This window comes from Rhea pennata, unplaced genomic scaffold (genome assembly GCF_028389875.1).
Source record: "Rhea pennata isolate bPtePen1 unplaced genomic scaffold, bPtePen1.pri scaffold_149, whole genome shotgun sequence".
Classification (NCBI taxonomy): Eukaryota; Metazoa; Chordata; class Aves; order Rheiformes; family Rheidae; genus Rhea; species Rhea pennata.
In genome coordinates this window covers 17,547-32,066 of record NW_026907623.1, presented here as the reverse complement: position 1 = coordinate 32,066, position 14,520 = coordinate 17,547, and the positions used below count along the sequence as shown (strand labels likewise).

At 75.9% G+C, this 14,520-nt stretch overlaps 1 protein-coding gene across 1 annotated transcript; it reads left to right on the top strand.

Annotated features, from left to right (window-relative positions):
• The first annotated feature begins 136 nt into the window (after window positions 1-136).
• SLC25A11 (solute carrier family 25 member 11) lies at window positions 137-14,469 on the top strand. Its single transcript, XM_062600893.1, has 8 exons — window positions 137-388; window positions 5,786-5,938; window positions 6,672-6,878; window positions 8,355-8,445; window positions 10,773-10,863; window positions 11,677-11,776; window positions 11,907-11,958; window positions 12,687-14,469. The coding sequence occupies exons 1-8, from the start codon at window positions 312-314 to the stop codon at window positions 12,840-12,842; spliced, it is 927 nt and encodes a 308-aa protein (XP_062456877.1). The 5' UTR covers window positions 137-311; the 3' UTR covers window positions 12,843-14,469.
• Window positions 14,470-14,520: the final 51 nt, after the last annotated feature.

Sequence of the window (14,520 nt, the reverse complement as noted above, 5' to 3'; positions counted from 1 at the left end):
TCCCCGCCCCCCCGGCGGCGCGCAGGCGCGGCGCGCAGGCGCAGTGCGGCGCGGCGGCTGCGCGCGCAGCTCCCCCCCCGCCCCCCCCCCCCCCCCCTCCTCCCCCGCCGCCGCCGCCGCCGCCGCCTCCTCCCCCCGCTCCCGCCCCGGAGTCACCTTGGTGCCGGGCGGCCGCTCCGCTCCGCGCCTGCCCCGGCCCCGGCCCCGGCCCCGGCCCCGGCCCCGGCCCCAGGCCCCAGGCCCCGGCCCCGGTTCAGGCCCCGGCCCCGGTTCAGGCCCCGGCCCCGGTCCCGGTCCCGGTCCCGGCCGACATGGCGGCGGCGCCGGCGGCCGAGAAGCCCAAAACCTCCCCCAAGTCCATCAAGTTCCTCTTCGGCGGCCTGGCCGGGTGAGCGACCCGCCGGGGACCCCCGGGACCCCCCCCCCCCCGGGACCCCCCCCCGGAACCCCTCGGAGCCCCCGGGAGCCCCCCTGGGACCCCCCGGGACCCCCCGGGACCCCTCGGAGCCCCCGGGACCCTCCCCCCCCCCCCGCGACCCTCCCCGGGACCCCCCGGGACCCCCTGGAAACCTCGGGACCCCCCCGGAACCCCCCCCCCCGGGACCCCTCGGAACCCCAGGCCTCCCCCCCCCGGGCCCCCTCCAGGCCCATCCCGGGAACCCCCTGAGACCCCCCGAGACCCCTGGGACCCCCTCCCCTCTCCCCAGGACCCCCCGAGATGCCTGGGACCCTCCCTGGCACCTCCCAGGACCCCCCCGAGACCCCCCCCGGCACCCCCGAGACCCGTGGGACCCCCCCCTGGCACCCCCCAGGACCCCCCTGAGACCCCCAGGACCCCCTGCGGTGCCCGGGACCCCCCCTGGCACCCCCTAGGACCCCCCTGAGACCCCCGGGACCCTCAGGACCCACCCAAGATGCCCGGGACTCCCCCGAGACCCCTGGGACCCCCAGGACCCCCCCAGGCCCTGCTGGGGACCGACACAGCCCCCCAGACCCCCCGATCCCCTCTAAGAGCCCCCTAAGAGCCCTCAGCCCCCCCTATAGACCCCTCAGGGTCCTCACAGACCCCCCCCAACTTCCAGGATCCCCCCCCTCACCCCGAGACCCCCTCAGCCACCCCAGGGACCCCCACATCCCCTCTGGGAGCCCCCCAGACCCCCCTCAGACCCCTTCCGGCCCCCTTGCGTCACCCTTGGCCACTCTGGGCCCCCCCCGGTCCCCTCCGGGACCCCGATAGTGCTCTCGGGGCCCTCTCAGCCCCCCCCGAACCCCTCAGGGACCCCCAGGACCCCTCAGCTCCCTTCAGGGACCCCCCAGGACCCCCCCCAGGGACCCCAACGTCCCCTTCAGGACCCCCACAAACCCCTTGGGCCCCCCAACGTCCGCTTCAGGACCCCCAGGACCCCCCCAGGGACCCCAGTGTCCTCTTCAGGACCCCCACGACCCCCCTGGGCCCCCCAACGTCCCCTTGAGGACCCCCAGGACCCCCCAGGGACCCCAGTGTCCCCTTCAGGACCCCCACAACCCCCTTGGGCCCCCCAACGTCCCCTTCAGGAACCCCCAGGGACCCCGGTGTCCCCTTCAGGACCCCCAGGCCCCTGCCCAGGGACCCCAGTGTCCCCTTCAGGACCCCCAGGACCCCCCCAGGGACCCCGGTGTCCCCTTCAGGACCCCCACAACCCCCTTGGGCCCCCCAACGTCCCCTTCAGGACCCCCAGGACCCCCCCAGGGACCCCAGTGTCCTCTTCAGGACCCCCACGACCCCCTTGGGCCCCCCAACGTCCCCTTCAGGACCCACAGGACCCCCCCAGGGACCCCAGTGTCCTCTTCAGGAACCCCCACAACCCCCTTGGGCCCCCCAACGTCCCCTTCAGGACCCCCAGGACCCCCCCAGGGACCCCGGTGTCCTCTTCAGGACCCCCACAACCCCCTAGGGCCCCCCAACGTCCCCTTCAGGACCCACAGGACCCCCCCAGGGACCCCAGTGTCCTCTTCAGGACCCCCCACAACCCCCTTGGGCCCCCCAACGTCCCCTTCAGGACCCCCAGAACCCCCCCAGGGACCCCAATGTCCTCTTCAGGACCCCCCACAACCCCCTTGGGCCCCCCAACGTCCCCTTCAGGACCCCCAGGACCCCCCCAGGGACCCTGGTGTCCCCTTCAGGACCCCCACAACCCCCTTGGGCCCCCCAACGTGCCCTTCAGGACCCCCAGGACCCCCCAGGGACCCCGGTGTCCCCTTCAGGACCCCCACAACACCCCTTGGGCTCCCCAACGTCCCCTTCAGGACCCACAGGACCCCCCAGGGACCCCAGTGTCCCCTTCAGGACCCCCACAACCCCCTTGGGCCCCCCAACGTCCCCTTCAGGACCCCCAGGACCCCCCCAGGGACCCCGGTGTCCTCTTCAGGACCCCCCACAACCCCCTAGGGCCCCCCAACGTCCCCTTCAGGACCCCCAGGACCCCCCCAGGGACCCCGGTGTCCCCTTCAGGACCCCCACAACCCCCCTTGGGCCCCCCAACGTCCCCTTGAGGACCCCCAGGACCCCCCCAGGGACCCCGGTGTCCCCTTCAGGACCCCCACAACCCCCTTGGGCCCCCCAACGTCCCCTTCAGGACCCCCAGGACCCCCCCAGGGACCCCAGTGTCCCCTTCAGGACCCCCACAACCCCCTTGGGCCCCCCAACGTCCCCTTCAGGACCTACAGGACCCCCCAGGGACCCCAGTGTCCCCTTCAGGACCCCCCACAACCCCCTAGGGCCCCCCAACATCCCCTTCAGGACCCACAGGACCCCCCAGGGACCCCGGTGTCCCCTTCAGGACCCCCACGACCCTCTAGGGCCCCCCAACGTCCCCTTCAGGACCCCCAGGACCCCCCAGGGACCCCAGTGTCCCCTTCAGGACCCCCAGGACCCCCCCAGGGACCCCGGTGTCCCCTTCAGGACCCCCACAACCCCCTTGGGCCCCCCAACGTCCCCTTCAGGACCCCCAGGACCCCCCCAGGGACCCCGGTGTCCTCTTCAGGACCCCCACAACCCCCTTGGGCCCCCCAACGTCCCCTTCAGGACCCACAGGACCCCCCCAGGGACCCCGGTGTCCCCTTCAGGACCCCCACAACCCCCTTGGGCCCCCCAACGTCCCCTTCAGGACCCCCAGGACCCCCCCAGGGACCCCGGTGTCCTCTTTAGGACCCCCACAACCCCCTTGGGCCCCCCAACGTGCCCTTCAGGACCCCCAGGACCCCCCAGGGACCCCGGTGTCCCCTTCAGGACCCCCCACAACCCCCTCGGGCCCCCCAACGTCCCCTTCAGGACCCCCAGGACCCCCCCAGGGACCCCAGTGTCCTCTTCAGGACCCCCACAACCCCCTTGGGCCCCCCAACGTCCCCTTCAGGACCTCCAGGACCCCCCCAGGGACCCCAATGTCCCCTTCAGGACCCCCAGGACCCCCCCAGGGACCCCGGTGTCCCCTTCAGGACCCCCCACAACCCCCTTGGGCTCCCCAACGTCCCCTTCAGGACCCCCAGGACCCCCCAGGGACCCCGGTGTCCCCTTCAGGACCCCCACGACCCCCTTGGGCCCCCCAACGTCCCCTTCAGGACCCCCAGGACCCCCCAGGGACCCCGGTGTCCCCTTCAGGACCCCCACGACCCCCTTGGGCCCCCCAACGTCCCCTTCAGGACCCACAGGACCCCCCCAGGGACCCCGGTGTCCCCTTCAGGACCCCCCACAACCCCCTTGGGCCCCCCAACGTCCCCTTCAGGTCCCCCAGGACCCCCCCAGGGACCCCAGTGTCCTCTTCAGGACCCCCACAACCCCCTTGGGCCCCCCAACGTCCCCTTCAGGACCCACAGGACCCCCCCAGGGACCCCAATGTCCCCTTCAGGACCCCCAGGACCCCCCCAGGGACCCCGGTGTCCCCTTCAGGACCCCCCACAACCCCCTTGGGCCCCCCAACGTCCCCTTCAGGACCTCCAGGACCCCCCCAGGGACCCCAATGTCCCCTTCAGGACCCCCACAACCCCCCTTGGGCCCCCCAACGTCCCCTTCAGGACCTCCAGGACCCCCCCAGGGACCCCAATGTCCCCTTCAGGACCCACAGGACCCCCCCAGGGACCCCAGTGTCCTCTTCAGGAACCCCACAACCCCCTTGGGCCCCCCAACGTCCCCTTCAGGACCCCCAGGACCCCCCAGGGACCCCGGTGTCCCCTTCAGGACCCCCACGACCCCCTTGGGCCCCCCAACGTCCCCTTCAGGACCCCCAGGACCCCCCAGGGACCCCAGTGTCCTCTTCAGGACCCCCACAACCCCCTTGGGCCCCCCAACGTCCCCTTCAGGACCCACAGGACCCCCCAGGGACCCCAGTGTCCCCTTCAGGACCCCCACAACCCCCTTGGGCCCCCCAACGTCCCCTTCAGGACCCCCAGAACCCCCCAGGGACCCCGGTGTCCCCTTCAGGACCCCCACGACCCTCTAGGGCCCCGCAACGTCCCCTTGAGGACCCCCAGGACCCCCCCAGGGACCCCGGTGTCCCCTTCAGGACCCCCACAACCCCCTTGGGCCCCCCAACGTCCCCTTCAGGACCCCCAGGACCCCCCCAGGGACCCCGGTGTCCCCTTCAGGACCCCCACAACCCCCTTGGGCCCCCCAACGTCCCCTTCAGGACCCACAGGACCCCCCAGGGACCCCAATGTCCTCTTCAGGACCCCCCACAACCCCCTTGGGCCCCCCAACGTCCCCTTCAGGACCCACAGGACCCCCCAGGGACCCCGGTGTCCCCTTCAGGACCCCCACAACCCCCTTGGGCCCCCCAACGTCCCCTTCAGGACCCACAGGACCCCCCAGGGACCCCAGTGTCCCCTTCAGGACCCCCACGACCCTCTAGGGCCCCGCAACGTCCCCTTGAGGACCCCCAGGACCCCCCCAGGGACCCCGGTGTCCCCTTCAGGACCCCCACAACCCCCTTGGGCCCCCCAACGTCCCCTTCAGGACCCCCAGGACCCCCCCAGGGACCCCAGTGTCCTCTTCAGGACCCCCACGACCCTCTAGGGCCCCCCAACGTGCCCTTCAGGACCCCCAGGACCCCCCAGGGACCCCGGTGTCCCCTTCAGGACCCCCACAACCCCCCTTGGGCTCCCCAACGTCCCCTTCAGGACCCACAGGACCCCCCAGGGACCCCGGTGTCCCCTTCAGGACCCCCACAACCCCCTTGGGCCCCCCAACGTCCCCTTCAGGACCCCCAGGACCCCCCAGGGACCCCGGTGTCCCCTTCAGGACCCCCACAACCCCCTTGGGCCCCCCAGTGTCCCCTCGGGGCCCCCCACAGCCTTTTGGGGACCCCCACAGCCCCCTGGGGACCCCACAGGGACCCCTAGCATCCTCTCGGGGCCCCCCACAGCCCCTCCGGGACCCCCACCGTCCCCTTGGGGCCCCCCACAGCCCTTTGGGGACCCCCTGGGAACCCCCCAGCGTCCCCTCGGGGCCCCGCACGGCCCCTCCGGGGTCCCCCATGGACCCTCGGGGCCCCCCACAGCCCCTCGGGCCCCCCGCAGCCCCTTGGGGACCCCCCCGGGACCCCCCAGCGTCCCCTCGGGGCCCCCCACAGCCCCTTGGGGACCCCCCGGGGCCCCCCCAGCGTCCCCTCGGGGCCCCCCACAGCCCTTTGGGGCCCCCCCGGGGCCCCCCACGGCCCCTCTGGGGCCACCCCACAGCCGCCCGGGGCCCCCGCGGTCCGTGGGGCGCCCCGCGCCGGGGCGGCCGCTGGACCCGCCGCTGCCTCGCCCGCAGCATGGGCGCCACGGTGTTCGTGCAGCCGCTGGACCTGGTGAAGAACCGGATGCAGCTCAGCGGCGAAGGCGCCAAGACGCGCGAGTACCGGACGAGCCTGCACGCCGTGGGCAGCATCCTGCGCAACGAGGGGCTGCGCGGCATCTACACCGGGTAGGCGGCCGCGCCGAGCCGGGCCAGGCCGGGCCGTGCCGGGCCGAGCCGGGCCGTGCCGGGCTGCGCCGGGCCATGCTGGGCTGCGCTGGGCCGTGCTGGGCTGCGCCGGGCCGCGCTGTGCTGCACCGAGCCGAGCCGGGCCGGGCCGTGCTGTGCTGTGCCAAGCCGGGCCGTGCAGAGCTGCACCGTGCCGAGCCGGGCCGTGCCGAGCCGCCGTGCCGAGCTGCACTGTGCCAAGCGGTGCCGTGCCTTGCTGCGCCGAGCTGTGCCGTGCCGGGCCATGCCAAGCTGTGCCGAGCCAGGCCGTACTGTGCTGCGCCGAGCCGTGCCGTGCCGGGCCATGCCGCGCTGTGCTGAACCGCGGTGCTGTGCTGAGCCATGCTGCTGCGCCGTGCTGCGCCAGGCTGTGCTGTGCCAGGCCGTGCCGAGCCGTGCCGTGCCGGGCCATGCCAAGCTGTGCCATGCCGAGCCATGCCGTGCCACACTGAGCAGCGCCGTGCCGCGCCGCGCCATGCCGTGCCGTGCCATGCCAAGCAGCACCGTGCTGTGCCGTGCCGTGCTGCTGTGCCGTGCCACGCCGCGGTGCCGTGCCGCGCCAGGCTGCGCCGTGCCAAGCCGCACTGTGCCACACCAAGCAGCACCATGCTGTGCCGTGCCACGCCGTGGTGCCGTGCCGTGCCACGCCGTGCCGTGCCGCCGGCGGGCTCAGCGCCGCCCCCCTCGCCGGCAGGCTCTCGGCCGGCCTCCTGCGCCAGGCCACCTACACCACGACCCGCCTGGGCATCTACACGGTGCTCTTCGAGAAGCTGACGGGCGCCGACGGCACGCCGCCGGCCTTCCTCACCAAGGCGCTCATCGGCATGACGGCGGGGGCCACCGGCGCCTTCGTGGGCACCCCGGCCGAGGTGGCCCTCATCCGCATGACGGCCGACGGCAGGTGAGGCGAGCGCGCGCCGGCGGCCCCGCGGCGGTCCCGGCGGCCCCGCGGCGGTCCCGGCGGCCCCGCAGTGGCCCCAGCAGCCCCCCGGTGGTCCCGGCGGCCCCTTGCTGGCCCCTTGGTGGTCCCAGCGGCCCCTTGGTGGTCCCAGTGGCCCCAGCAGCCCCATGGCAGCCTCTCGGTGGCCCTGGCAGCCCCTCGGTGGTCCCGGCGGCCCCTTGCTGGCCCCTCGGTGGTCCCAGTGGTCCCAGCGGCCCCTCAGTGGTCCCAGCGGCCCCTTGGTGGTCCTAGTGGCCCCAGCAGCCCCATGGCAGCCTCTCGGTGGCCCTGGCAGCCCCTCGGTGGTCCTGGCGGCCCCTTGGTTGCCCCTTGGTGGTCCCAGTGGTCCCAGCGGCCCCTTGGTGGTCCCGGTGGCCCCAGCAGCCCCATGGCAGCCCCTCGGTGGTCCCGGCGGCCCCTTGGTTGCCCCTTGGTGGTCCCAGTGGTCCCAGCGGCCCCTTGGTGGTCCCAGTGGCCCCAGCAGCCCCATGGCAGCCTCTCGGTGGCCCTGGCAGCCCCTCGGTGGTCCCGGCGGCCCCTTGGTGGCCCCTCGGTGGTCCCAGTGGTCCCAGCGGCCCCTTGGTGGTCCCAGTGGCCCCAGCAGCCCCATGGCAGCCCCTCGGTGGCCCTGGCAGCCCCTCGGTGGTCCCGGCGGCCCCTTGGTGGCCCCTCGGTGGTCCCAGTGGTCCCAGCGGCCCCTTGGTGGTCCCAGTGGCCCCAGCAGCCCCATGGCAGCCTCTCGGTGGCCCTGGCAGCCCCTCGGTGGTCCCGGCGGCCCCTTGGTGGCCCCTCGGTGGTCCCAGTGGTCCCAGCGGCCCCTTGGTGGTCCCAGTGGCCCCAGCAGCCCCATGGCAGCCCCTCGGTGGCCCTGGCAGCCCCTCGGTGGTCCTGGCGGCCCCTTGGTGGCTCCTCGGTGGTCCCAGTGGTCCCAGCGGCCCCTCAGTGGTCCCAGCAGCCCCTCGGTGGTCCTGGTGGCCCCTCGGTGGCCCCTTGGTGGCCCTGGTGGTCCCAGTGGCCCCTCGGTGGTCCCAGTGGCCCCTTGGTGGTCCCAGTGGTCCCAGCGGCCCCTCGGTGGTCCCAGTGGCCCCAGCGGTCCCAGCGGCCCCTCGGTGGTCCCAGTGGCCCAGCAGCCCCCCAGTGGCCCCGGTGGTCCCAGCAGCCCCTCGGTGGTCCTGGTGGCCCCTCGGTGGCCCCTTGGTGGTCCCGGTGGTCCCGGTGGCCCCTCGGTGGTCCCAGCGGCCCCTTGGTGGTCCCAGTGGTCCCAGCGGCCCCTCGGTGGTCCCAGTGGCCCCAGCAGCCCCCCAGTGGCCCCGGTGGTCCCGGCGGCCCCTCGGTGGTCCTGGTGGCCCCTCGGTGGCCCCTTGGTGGTCCCAGCGGCCCCGCGGCAGCCCCCCGGCCACCCGCCTGCCCCCCGGCCCCGCTGTGCCCCCCCCGCAGGCTGCCCCCGGCCGAGCGGCGCGGCTACCGCAACGTCTTCGACGCCCTGCTGAGGATCACGCGGGAGGAAGGCGTCCCCACGCTCTGGCGGGTACGGCGAGGGGGGGGGCGCGGGGGGGGCGTGGGGGGGGGCGTGGGGGGGACCCCGCGCGCCGCGGGGACGGGCCGAGGGGTTCCCGGGGGTCCCCACGCACCCGTGGGTCGGGGTACGGGGCCGTGGGGGGTCCCGGGACGTCCCCACGCTCTGGCGGGTACGGCGAGGGGGGGGGCGCGGGGGGGGCGTGGGGGGGGGCGTGGGGGGGACCCCGCGCGCCGCGGGGACGGGCCAAGGGGTTCCCGGGGGTCCCCACGCGCCCGTGAGTCGGGGTACGGGGCCGTGGGGGGTCCCGGGACGTCCCCACGCTCTGGCGGGTACGGCGTGGGGGGGGGCGCGAGGGGGGGCGTGGGGGGGACCCCGCGCGCCGCGGGGACGGGCCGAGGGGTTCCCGGGGGTCCCCACGCGCCCGTGGGTCGGGGTACGGGGCCGCGGGGGGTCCCGGGACGTCCCCGTGCGCCGGCGGGTCGCGGTTGAGGTCCCCGGGGGTCCCCACGTGTCCCCCCACATCCCGGGGGGTCCCCGCACGTCCCCGGGGGTCCCCACGCGTCCCCCCACATCCTCGGGGGTCCCCTCACGTCCCCGTGCGTGTCCCCATGTCCCCGTGTGTCCCCTGTGTCCCCGGGGGTCCCCCCACATCCCCGGGGGTCCCCAGGGTCCCTGCACGTCCCCGCGTGTCCCCCCGCATCCCCGTGCATCCCCCCATGTCCCTGTGTGTCCCCCCCACATCCCCGGGGGTCCCCGCACGGCCCCACGGGTCCCCCTGCGTCCCCTGGGGTCCCCGCGCGTCCCTGTGTGTCCCCCACACGTCCCCGGGGGTCCCCACGCATCCCCCAACATCCTCGGGGGTCCCCACACGTCCCTGTGTGTCCCCCGCACGTCCCCGGGGGTCCCCGCGCGTCCCCCCACATCCTCGGGGGTCCCCACACGTCCCTGTGTGTCCCCCGCACGTCCCCGGGGGTCCCTGCGTGTCCCCCCACATCCCCGCGCGTCCCCCCACATCCTCGGGGGTCCCCGCACATCCCTGGGGGTCCCCGTGCGTCCCCCCACGTCCCCGCGCGTCCCCCCACATCCTCGGGGGTCCCCACACGGCCCCGTGTGTCCCTGGGGGTCCCCGGGGGTCCCCGCACGGCCCCACGGGTCCCCCTGCGTCCCCTGGGGTCCCCGCACGTCCCTGTGTGTCCCCCACACGTCCCCGGGGGTCCCCGTGCATCCCCCAACATCCTTGGGGGTCCCCCCATGTCCCCGGGGGTCCCCGCACGTCCCCACGGGTCCCCCTGCGTCCCCTGGGGTCCCCGCGCGTCCCTGTGTGTCCCCCATACGTCCCCGGGGGTCCCCACGCATCCCCCCACATCCTCGGGGGTCCCCACACGTCCCCAGGGGTCCCCCTGCACGTCCCTGGGGGTCCCTGCGTGTCCCCCCACGTCCCTGCGCGTCCCTACACATCCTCGGGGGTCCCCGCACATCCCTGGGGGTCCCCGTGTGTCCCCCCACGTCCCCGCGCGTCCCCCCACATCCTCGGGGGTCCCCACATGTCCCCGGGGGTCCCCGCACGTCTCCACGGGTCCCCCTGCGTCCCCTGGGGGCCCCGCACGTCCCTGTGTGTCCCCCACACGTCCCCGGGGGTCCCCGTGCATCCCCCAACATCCTTGGGTGTCCCCCCATGTCCCCGGGGGTCCCCGCACGGCCCCACGGGTCCCCCTGCGTCCCCTGGGATCCCCGCGCGTCCCTGTGTGTCCCCCACACGTCCCCGGGGGTCCCCACGCATCCCCCCACATCCTCGGGGGTCCCCACACGTCCCCAGGGGTCCCCCTGCACATCCCTGGGGGTCCCCACGCATCCCCCCACATCCTCGGGGGTCCCCACACGTCCCCAGGGGTCCCCCTGCACATCCCTGGGGGTCCCCACGCATCCCCCCACATCCTCGGGGTCCCCACACGTCCCCAGGGGTCCCCCTGCACATCCCTGGGGGTCCCCGCGCATCCCCCCACATCCTTGGGGGTCCCCCCATGTCCCCGTGTGTCCCCCGCGCATCCCTGGTGGTCCCCGGGGGTCCCCGCGTGTCCCTGGGGGTCCCCGGGGGTCCCCGCGCGTCCCCGGGGGTCCCCGCGTGTCCCCGGGGGTCCCCGCATGTCCCTGGGGGTCCCCGGGGGTCCCCGCGCGTCCCCGCGTGCCCTGGGGGTCCCCGCGCATCCCCGGGGGTCCCCGCGTGTCCCCGGGGGTCCCCGCGTGTCCCTGGGGGTCCCCGGGGGTCCCCGCGCATGCCCCCGCGTGCCGCGGGGTGGCCGGGCCCCGGTGACGCTCTCGGCGCCGGCGCTCCGCAGGGCTGCGTCCCCACCATGGCCCGGGCGGTGGTGGTCAACGCCGCCCAGCTCGCCTCCTACTCGCAGTCCAAGCAGTTCCTGCTCGACTCCGGTGAGTCCCGGCTCCGGCTCCGGCGCGGCTCCGTCGCGGCTCCACGGCCGTCGCGGCTCCATGGGGGCTCTGTGACCGTCGCGGCTCCGTCGCGGCTCCGTCGCGGCTCCGTGACCGTCGCGGCTCCGTCGGGGCTCTGTGACCGTCGCGGCTCCGTCGCGGCTCCATCGCGGCTCCGTGACCGTTGCGGCTCCGTCGTGGCTCCGTCGGGGCTCTGTGACCATCGCGGCTCCGTCGCGGCTCCACAGCCGTCACGGCTCCGTCGGGGCTCTGTGACCGTCGCGGCTCCGTCGTGGCTCCGTCGCGGCTCCGTGACTGTCGTGGCTCCGTCGGGGCTCTGTGACCGTCGCGGCTCCGTCGCGGCTCTGTGGCTGTCGTGGCTCTGTCGCGGCTCCACGGCTGTCGTGGCTCCATTGTGGTTCCGTGACCGTTGTGGCTCCGTCGTGGCTCCATGGCCATCACAGCTCTGTCGTGGCTGTGTTGTGGTTCTGCCACGGCTCCACGGCCATCGCGGCTCTGTCGTGGCTCCGTGGCGGCTCCGAGACCACGGCGGCTGCGTGTGGCTCCGTGACCGTGGTGGCTCCATGGCCGCGGCGGCTCCACGGCTGCGGTGGCGGCTCCAACATGGTTCTGCGGTGGCGGCTCCGCGGTGGCTCCGTGGTGGCTCCATGACCGCGGTGGCGGCTCCGTCGTGGCTCCGTGGCGGCTCCGTCGTGGCTCCGTGGTGGCTCCGTCGTGGCTCCGTGGCGGCTCCGTGGCGGCTCCGTCGTGGCTCCGCCGCGGCCCCGCTGAGCCGCCCGTCGCCGGCCGCAGGCTACTTCCGCGACGACGTCCTGTGCCACTTCTGCGCCAGCATGATCAGCGGGCTGGTGACCACGGCCGCCTCGATGCCCGTGGACATCGCCAAGACGCGGTGGGTGCCGGGGCCGGGGGCGCCGCGCCGCCCCCCCCAGCCCGCCCGCCCCCCACCCGCCCCCCACCCGCCCCCCACCCGCGCCCCCCGCCCGCCCGCGCCCCCCTCACGCTGCCCCCTCCCGCCGCAGCATCCAGAACATGCGGACGATCGACGGGAAGCCGGAGTACCGCAACGGGCTGGTGAGCAGCGGGGGCGGCCGCGGGGCTGGGGCCGTGGGGCGGCCGTGGGGCGGCCGTGGGGCAGCCGTGGGGTGCCCCCCGAACCCCCCCCCACCCCCCAGGACGTGCTGTTCCGTGTCGTGTGCTACGAGGGGCGGCCGGGGCGGGGGCTCCCCGGGGGGAGGGCGGCCGGGGGGCTGGCGCCGCGGGGCTGGGGCCGTGGGGCAGCCGTGGGGCAGCCGTGGGGCAGCCGTGGGGCACCCCCCGACCCCCCGGCCGCCCCCCAGGACGTGCTGCTCCGCGTCGTGCGCTCCGAGGGGCGGCCGGGGCGGGGGCTCCCCGGGTGGCTGCAGCTGTGGGGCTGGGGCTGTGGGGCTGGGGCCGTGGGGCAGCCGTGGGGCGCCCCCCGACCCCCCCCCTCACCCCCCAGGACGTGCTGCTCCGTGTCGTGTGCTACGAGGGGCGGCCGGGGTGGGGGCTCCCCGGGGGGAGGGCGGCCGGGGGGCTGCGGCCGCGGGGCTGGGGCTGGGGGGCGGCCGTGGGGCGGCCGTGGGGCAGCCGTGGGGCACCCCCCGACCCCCCGGCCGCCCCCCAGGACGTGCTGCTCCGCGTCGTGCGCTCCGAGGGGCGGCCGGGGCGGGGGCTCCCCGGGGGGAGGGCGGCCGGGGGGCTGCGGCCGCGGGGCTGGGGCCGTGGGGCGGCCGTGGGGCAGCCGTGGGGCGCCCCCCGACCCCCCGGCCGCCCCCCAGGACGTGCTGCTCCGCGTCGTGCGCTACGAGGGCTTCCTGAGCCTCTGGAAGGGCTTCACGCCGTACTACGCCCGCCTGGGCCCCCACACCGTCCTCACCTTCATCTTCCTCGAGCAGCTCAACGGCCTCTACCGCCGGCTCTGCCTCGGCGCCTAGCGCCCCACGGCCGCCCCACGGCCACCCCACGGCCACCCCACGGCGCCCCACGGCCGGCCCCAGGCACCCCACGGCCGCCCCCCGCCGCCCCGGCACCTCCCCTCCCCGCCATCCCTTCTGTGGTGGCCCCCGTGTCCCCCATCGTGGTGGCCCCATCGCGGTGACCCCGGTGACCCATGTCCCCATCGCAGTGGCCCCCGTGGCCCCATCGTGGTGGCCTCAGTGGCCCCATTGCGGTGGCTCTGGTGACCCGTGACCCAAATCACGGTGGCCCCCGTGTCCCCATCGTGGTGGCCCCATCGTGGTGGCCTCAGTGGCCCCATCGTGGTGGCTCTGGTGACACGTGACCCAAATCACGGTGGCCCCCATGTCCCCATCGTGGTGGCCCCATCGTGGTGGCCCCAGTGTCGCTATCGTGGTGGCCCCATGGTGGTGGCCCTTGTATCCCCCCCCCGTGATGGCTCTGGTGGCCCCATGGGGGTGGCCCCAGTGGCCCCGTGGTGGCCCCAATGTCCTTGTCGCGTCCCCCCATTGTGTCCCCATCGTGGTGGCCCCAGTGTCGCTATCGTGGTGGCCCCATGGGGGTGGCTCTTGTATTCCCCCCCCCCCCCCCCATGATGGCCCCGGTGGCCCCATGGCACGTGGCTCTGGTGGCCCCGTGGTGGCCCCGTGGTGGTGGCCCCAGTGGCCCCGTGGTGGCCCCGATGCCCTTGTCGTGGTGGCACCGGTGTCCCTCCCCCCCCCCCCCCGTGGTGGCCCCGGTGTCCCCCCATCGTGTCCCCATCGTGGTGGCCCCGGTGGCTCCTCTGTGGGGCCTCTGGGCCCCCCGGCGGCTCCCACATCCCCGTGACCCCCCCCCCCGCTCCCTCGCGCCCCCCACGTCCCCCCCGCCCCCCACGGGACCCTCTGCCCCACGTCCCCCCTGCCCCACGTGGGCCCCACGCGTCTCTCAGACCCCCCCCCAGGCCCTTCGTGCCCCCCCACGTCCCCGCTGCCCCCATGCAGGACCCACGTCCCCTCTGCCCCCCCCCAGGCCCCTCGTGTCCCCCCCCCACGTCCCCTCTGCCACCACGTGGGACCCACGAGTCCCTCGCGCCCCCCCCCGGGCCCCTTGTGCCCCCCGACTGCACCCACGTGGGAGCCACATCTCTGCCCCGGGCCCCTCGTGCCCCCCCCACGTCCCCTCTGCCCCCCACCCCGGACCCCTCACGCCCCCCTCCCCCCATGTCCCCTCTCACCCCCCCCCGGGTCCCTCGCGTTTCCCCCTCCCACGGGGCCCCTCACACCCCACGGCCCCCCCCAGACCCCCCCCATGGGGACAGAGGTACCGCACTGGGGACATGGAGCCCCCCCCCCCGGGGGCCCAGGCGTCCGGGGGGCCCAGGCGTCCGGCGCGCTGAAGGAGGGGGAGGGGCAAGACCCAGTTTGGTGCTTTATTACAGGAGTCTCAAGGCCACGGTGGGGGGCGGGGGCGGCCCCAGGCTCCGCCCCCCCGGCGAGGCTCCGCCCCTCCCCTCCCCCTGCCCCCCCGCCCCGCCTCGCCGTGGGGCGCCCCACGGCCCCGGGGCCATAAAGTGCTTCGTTAATGAATCTCGTTACAAAATAATTAAAGCAAAATATACAGAGAGCCCTGACCCACGGTGGGGGGGGGGGATGGGATGGGACGGGACCCATGGCG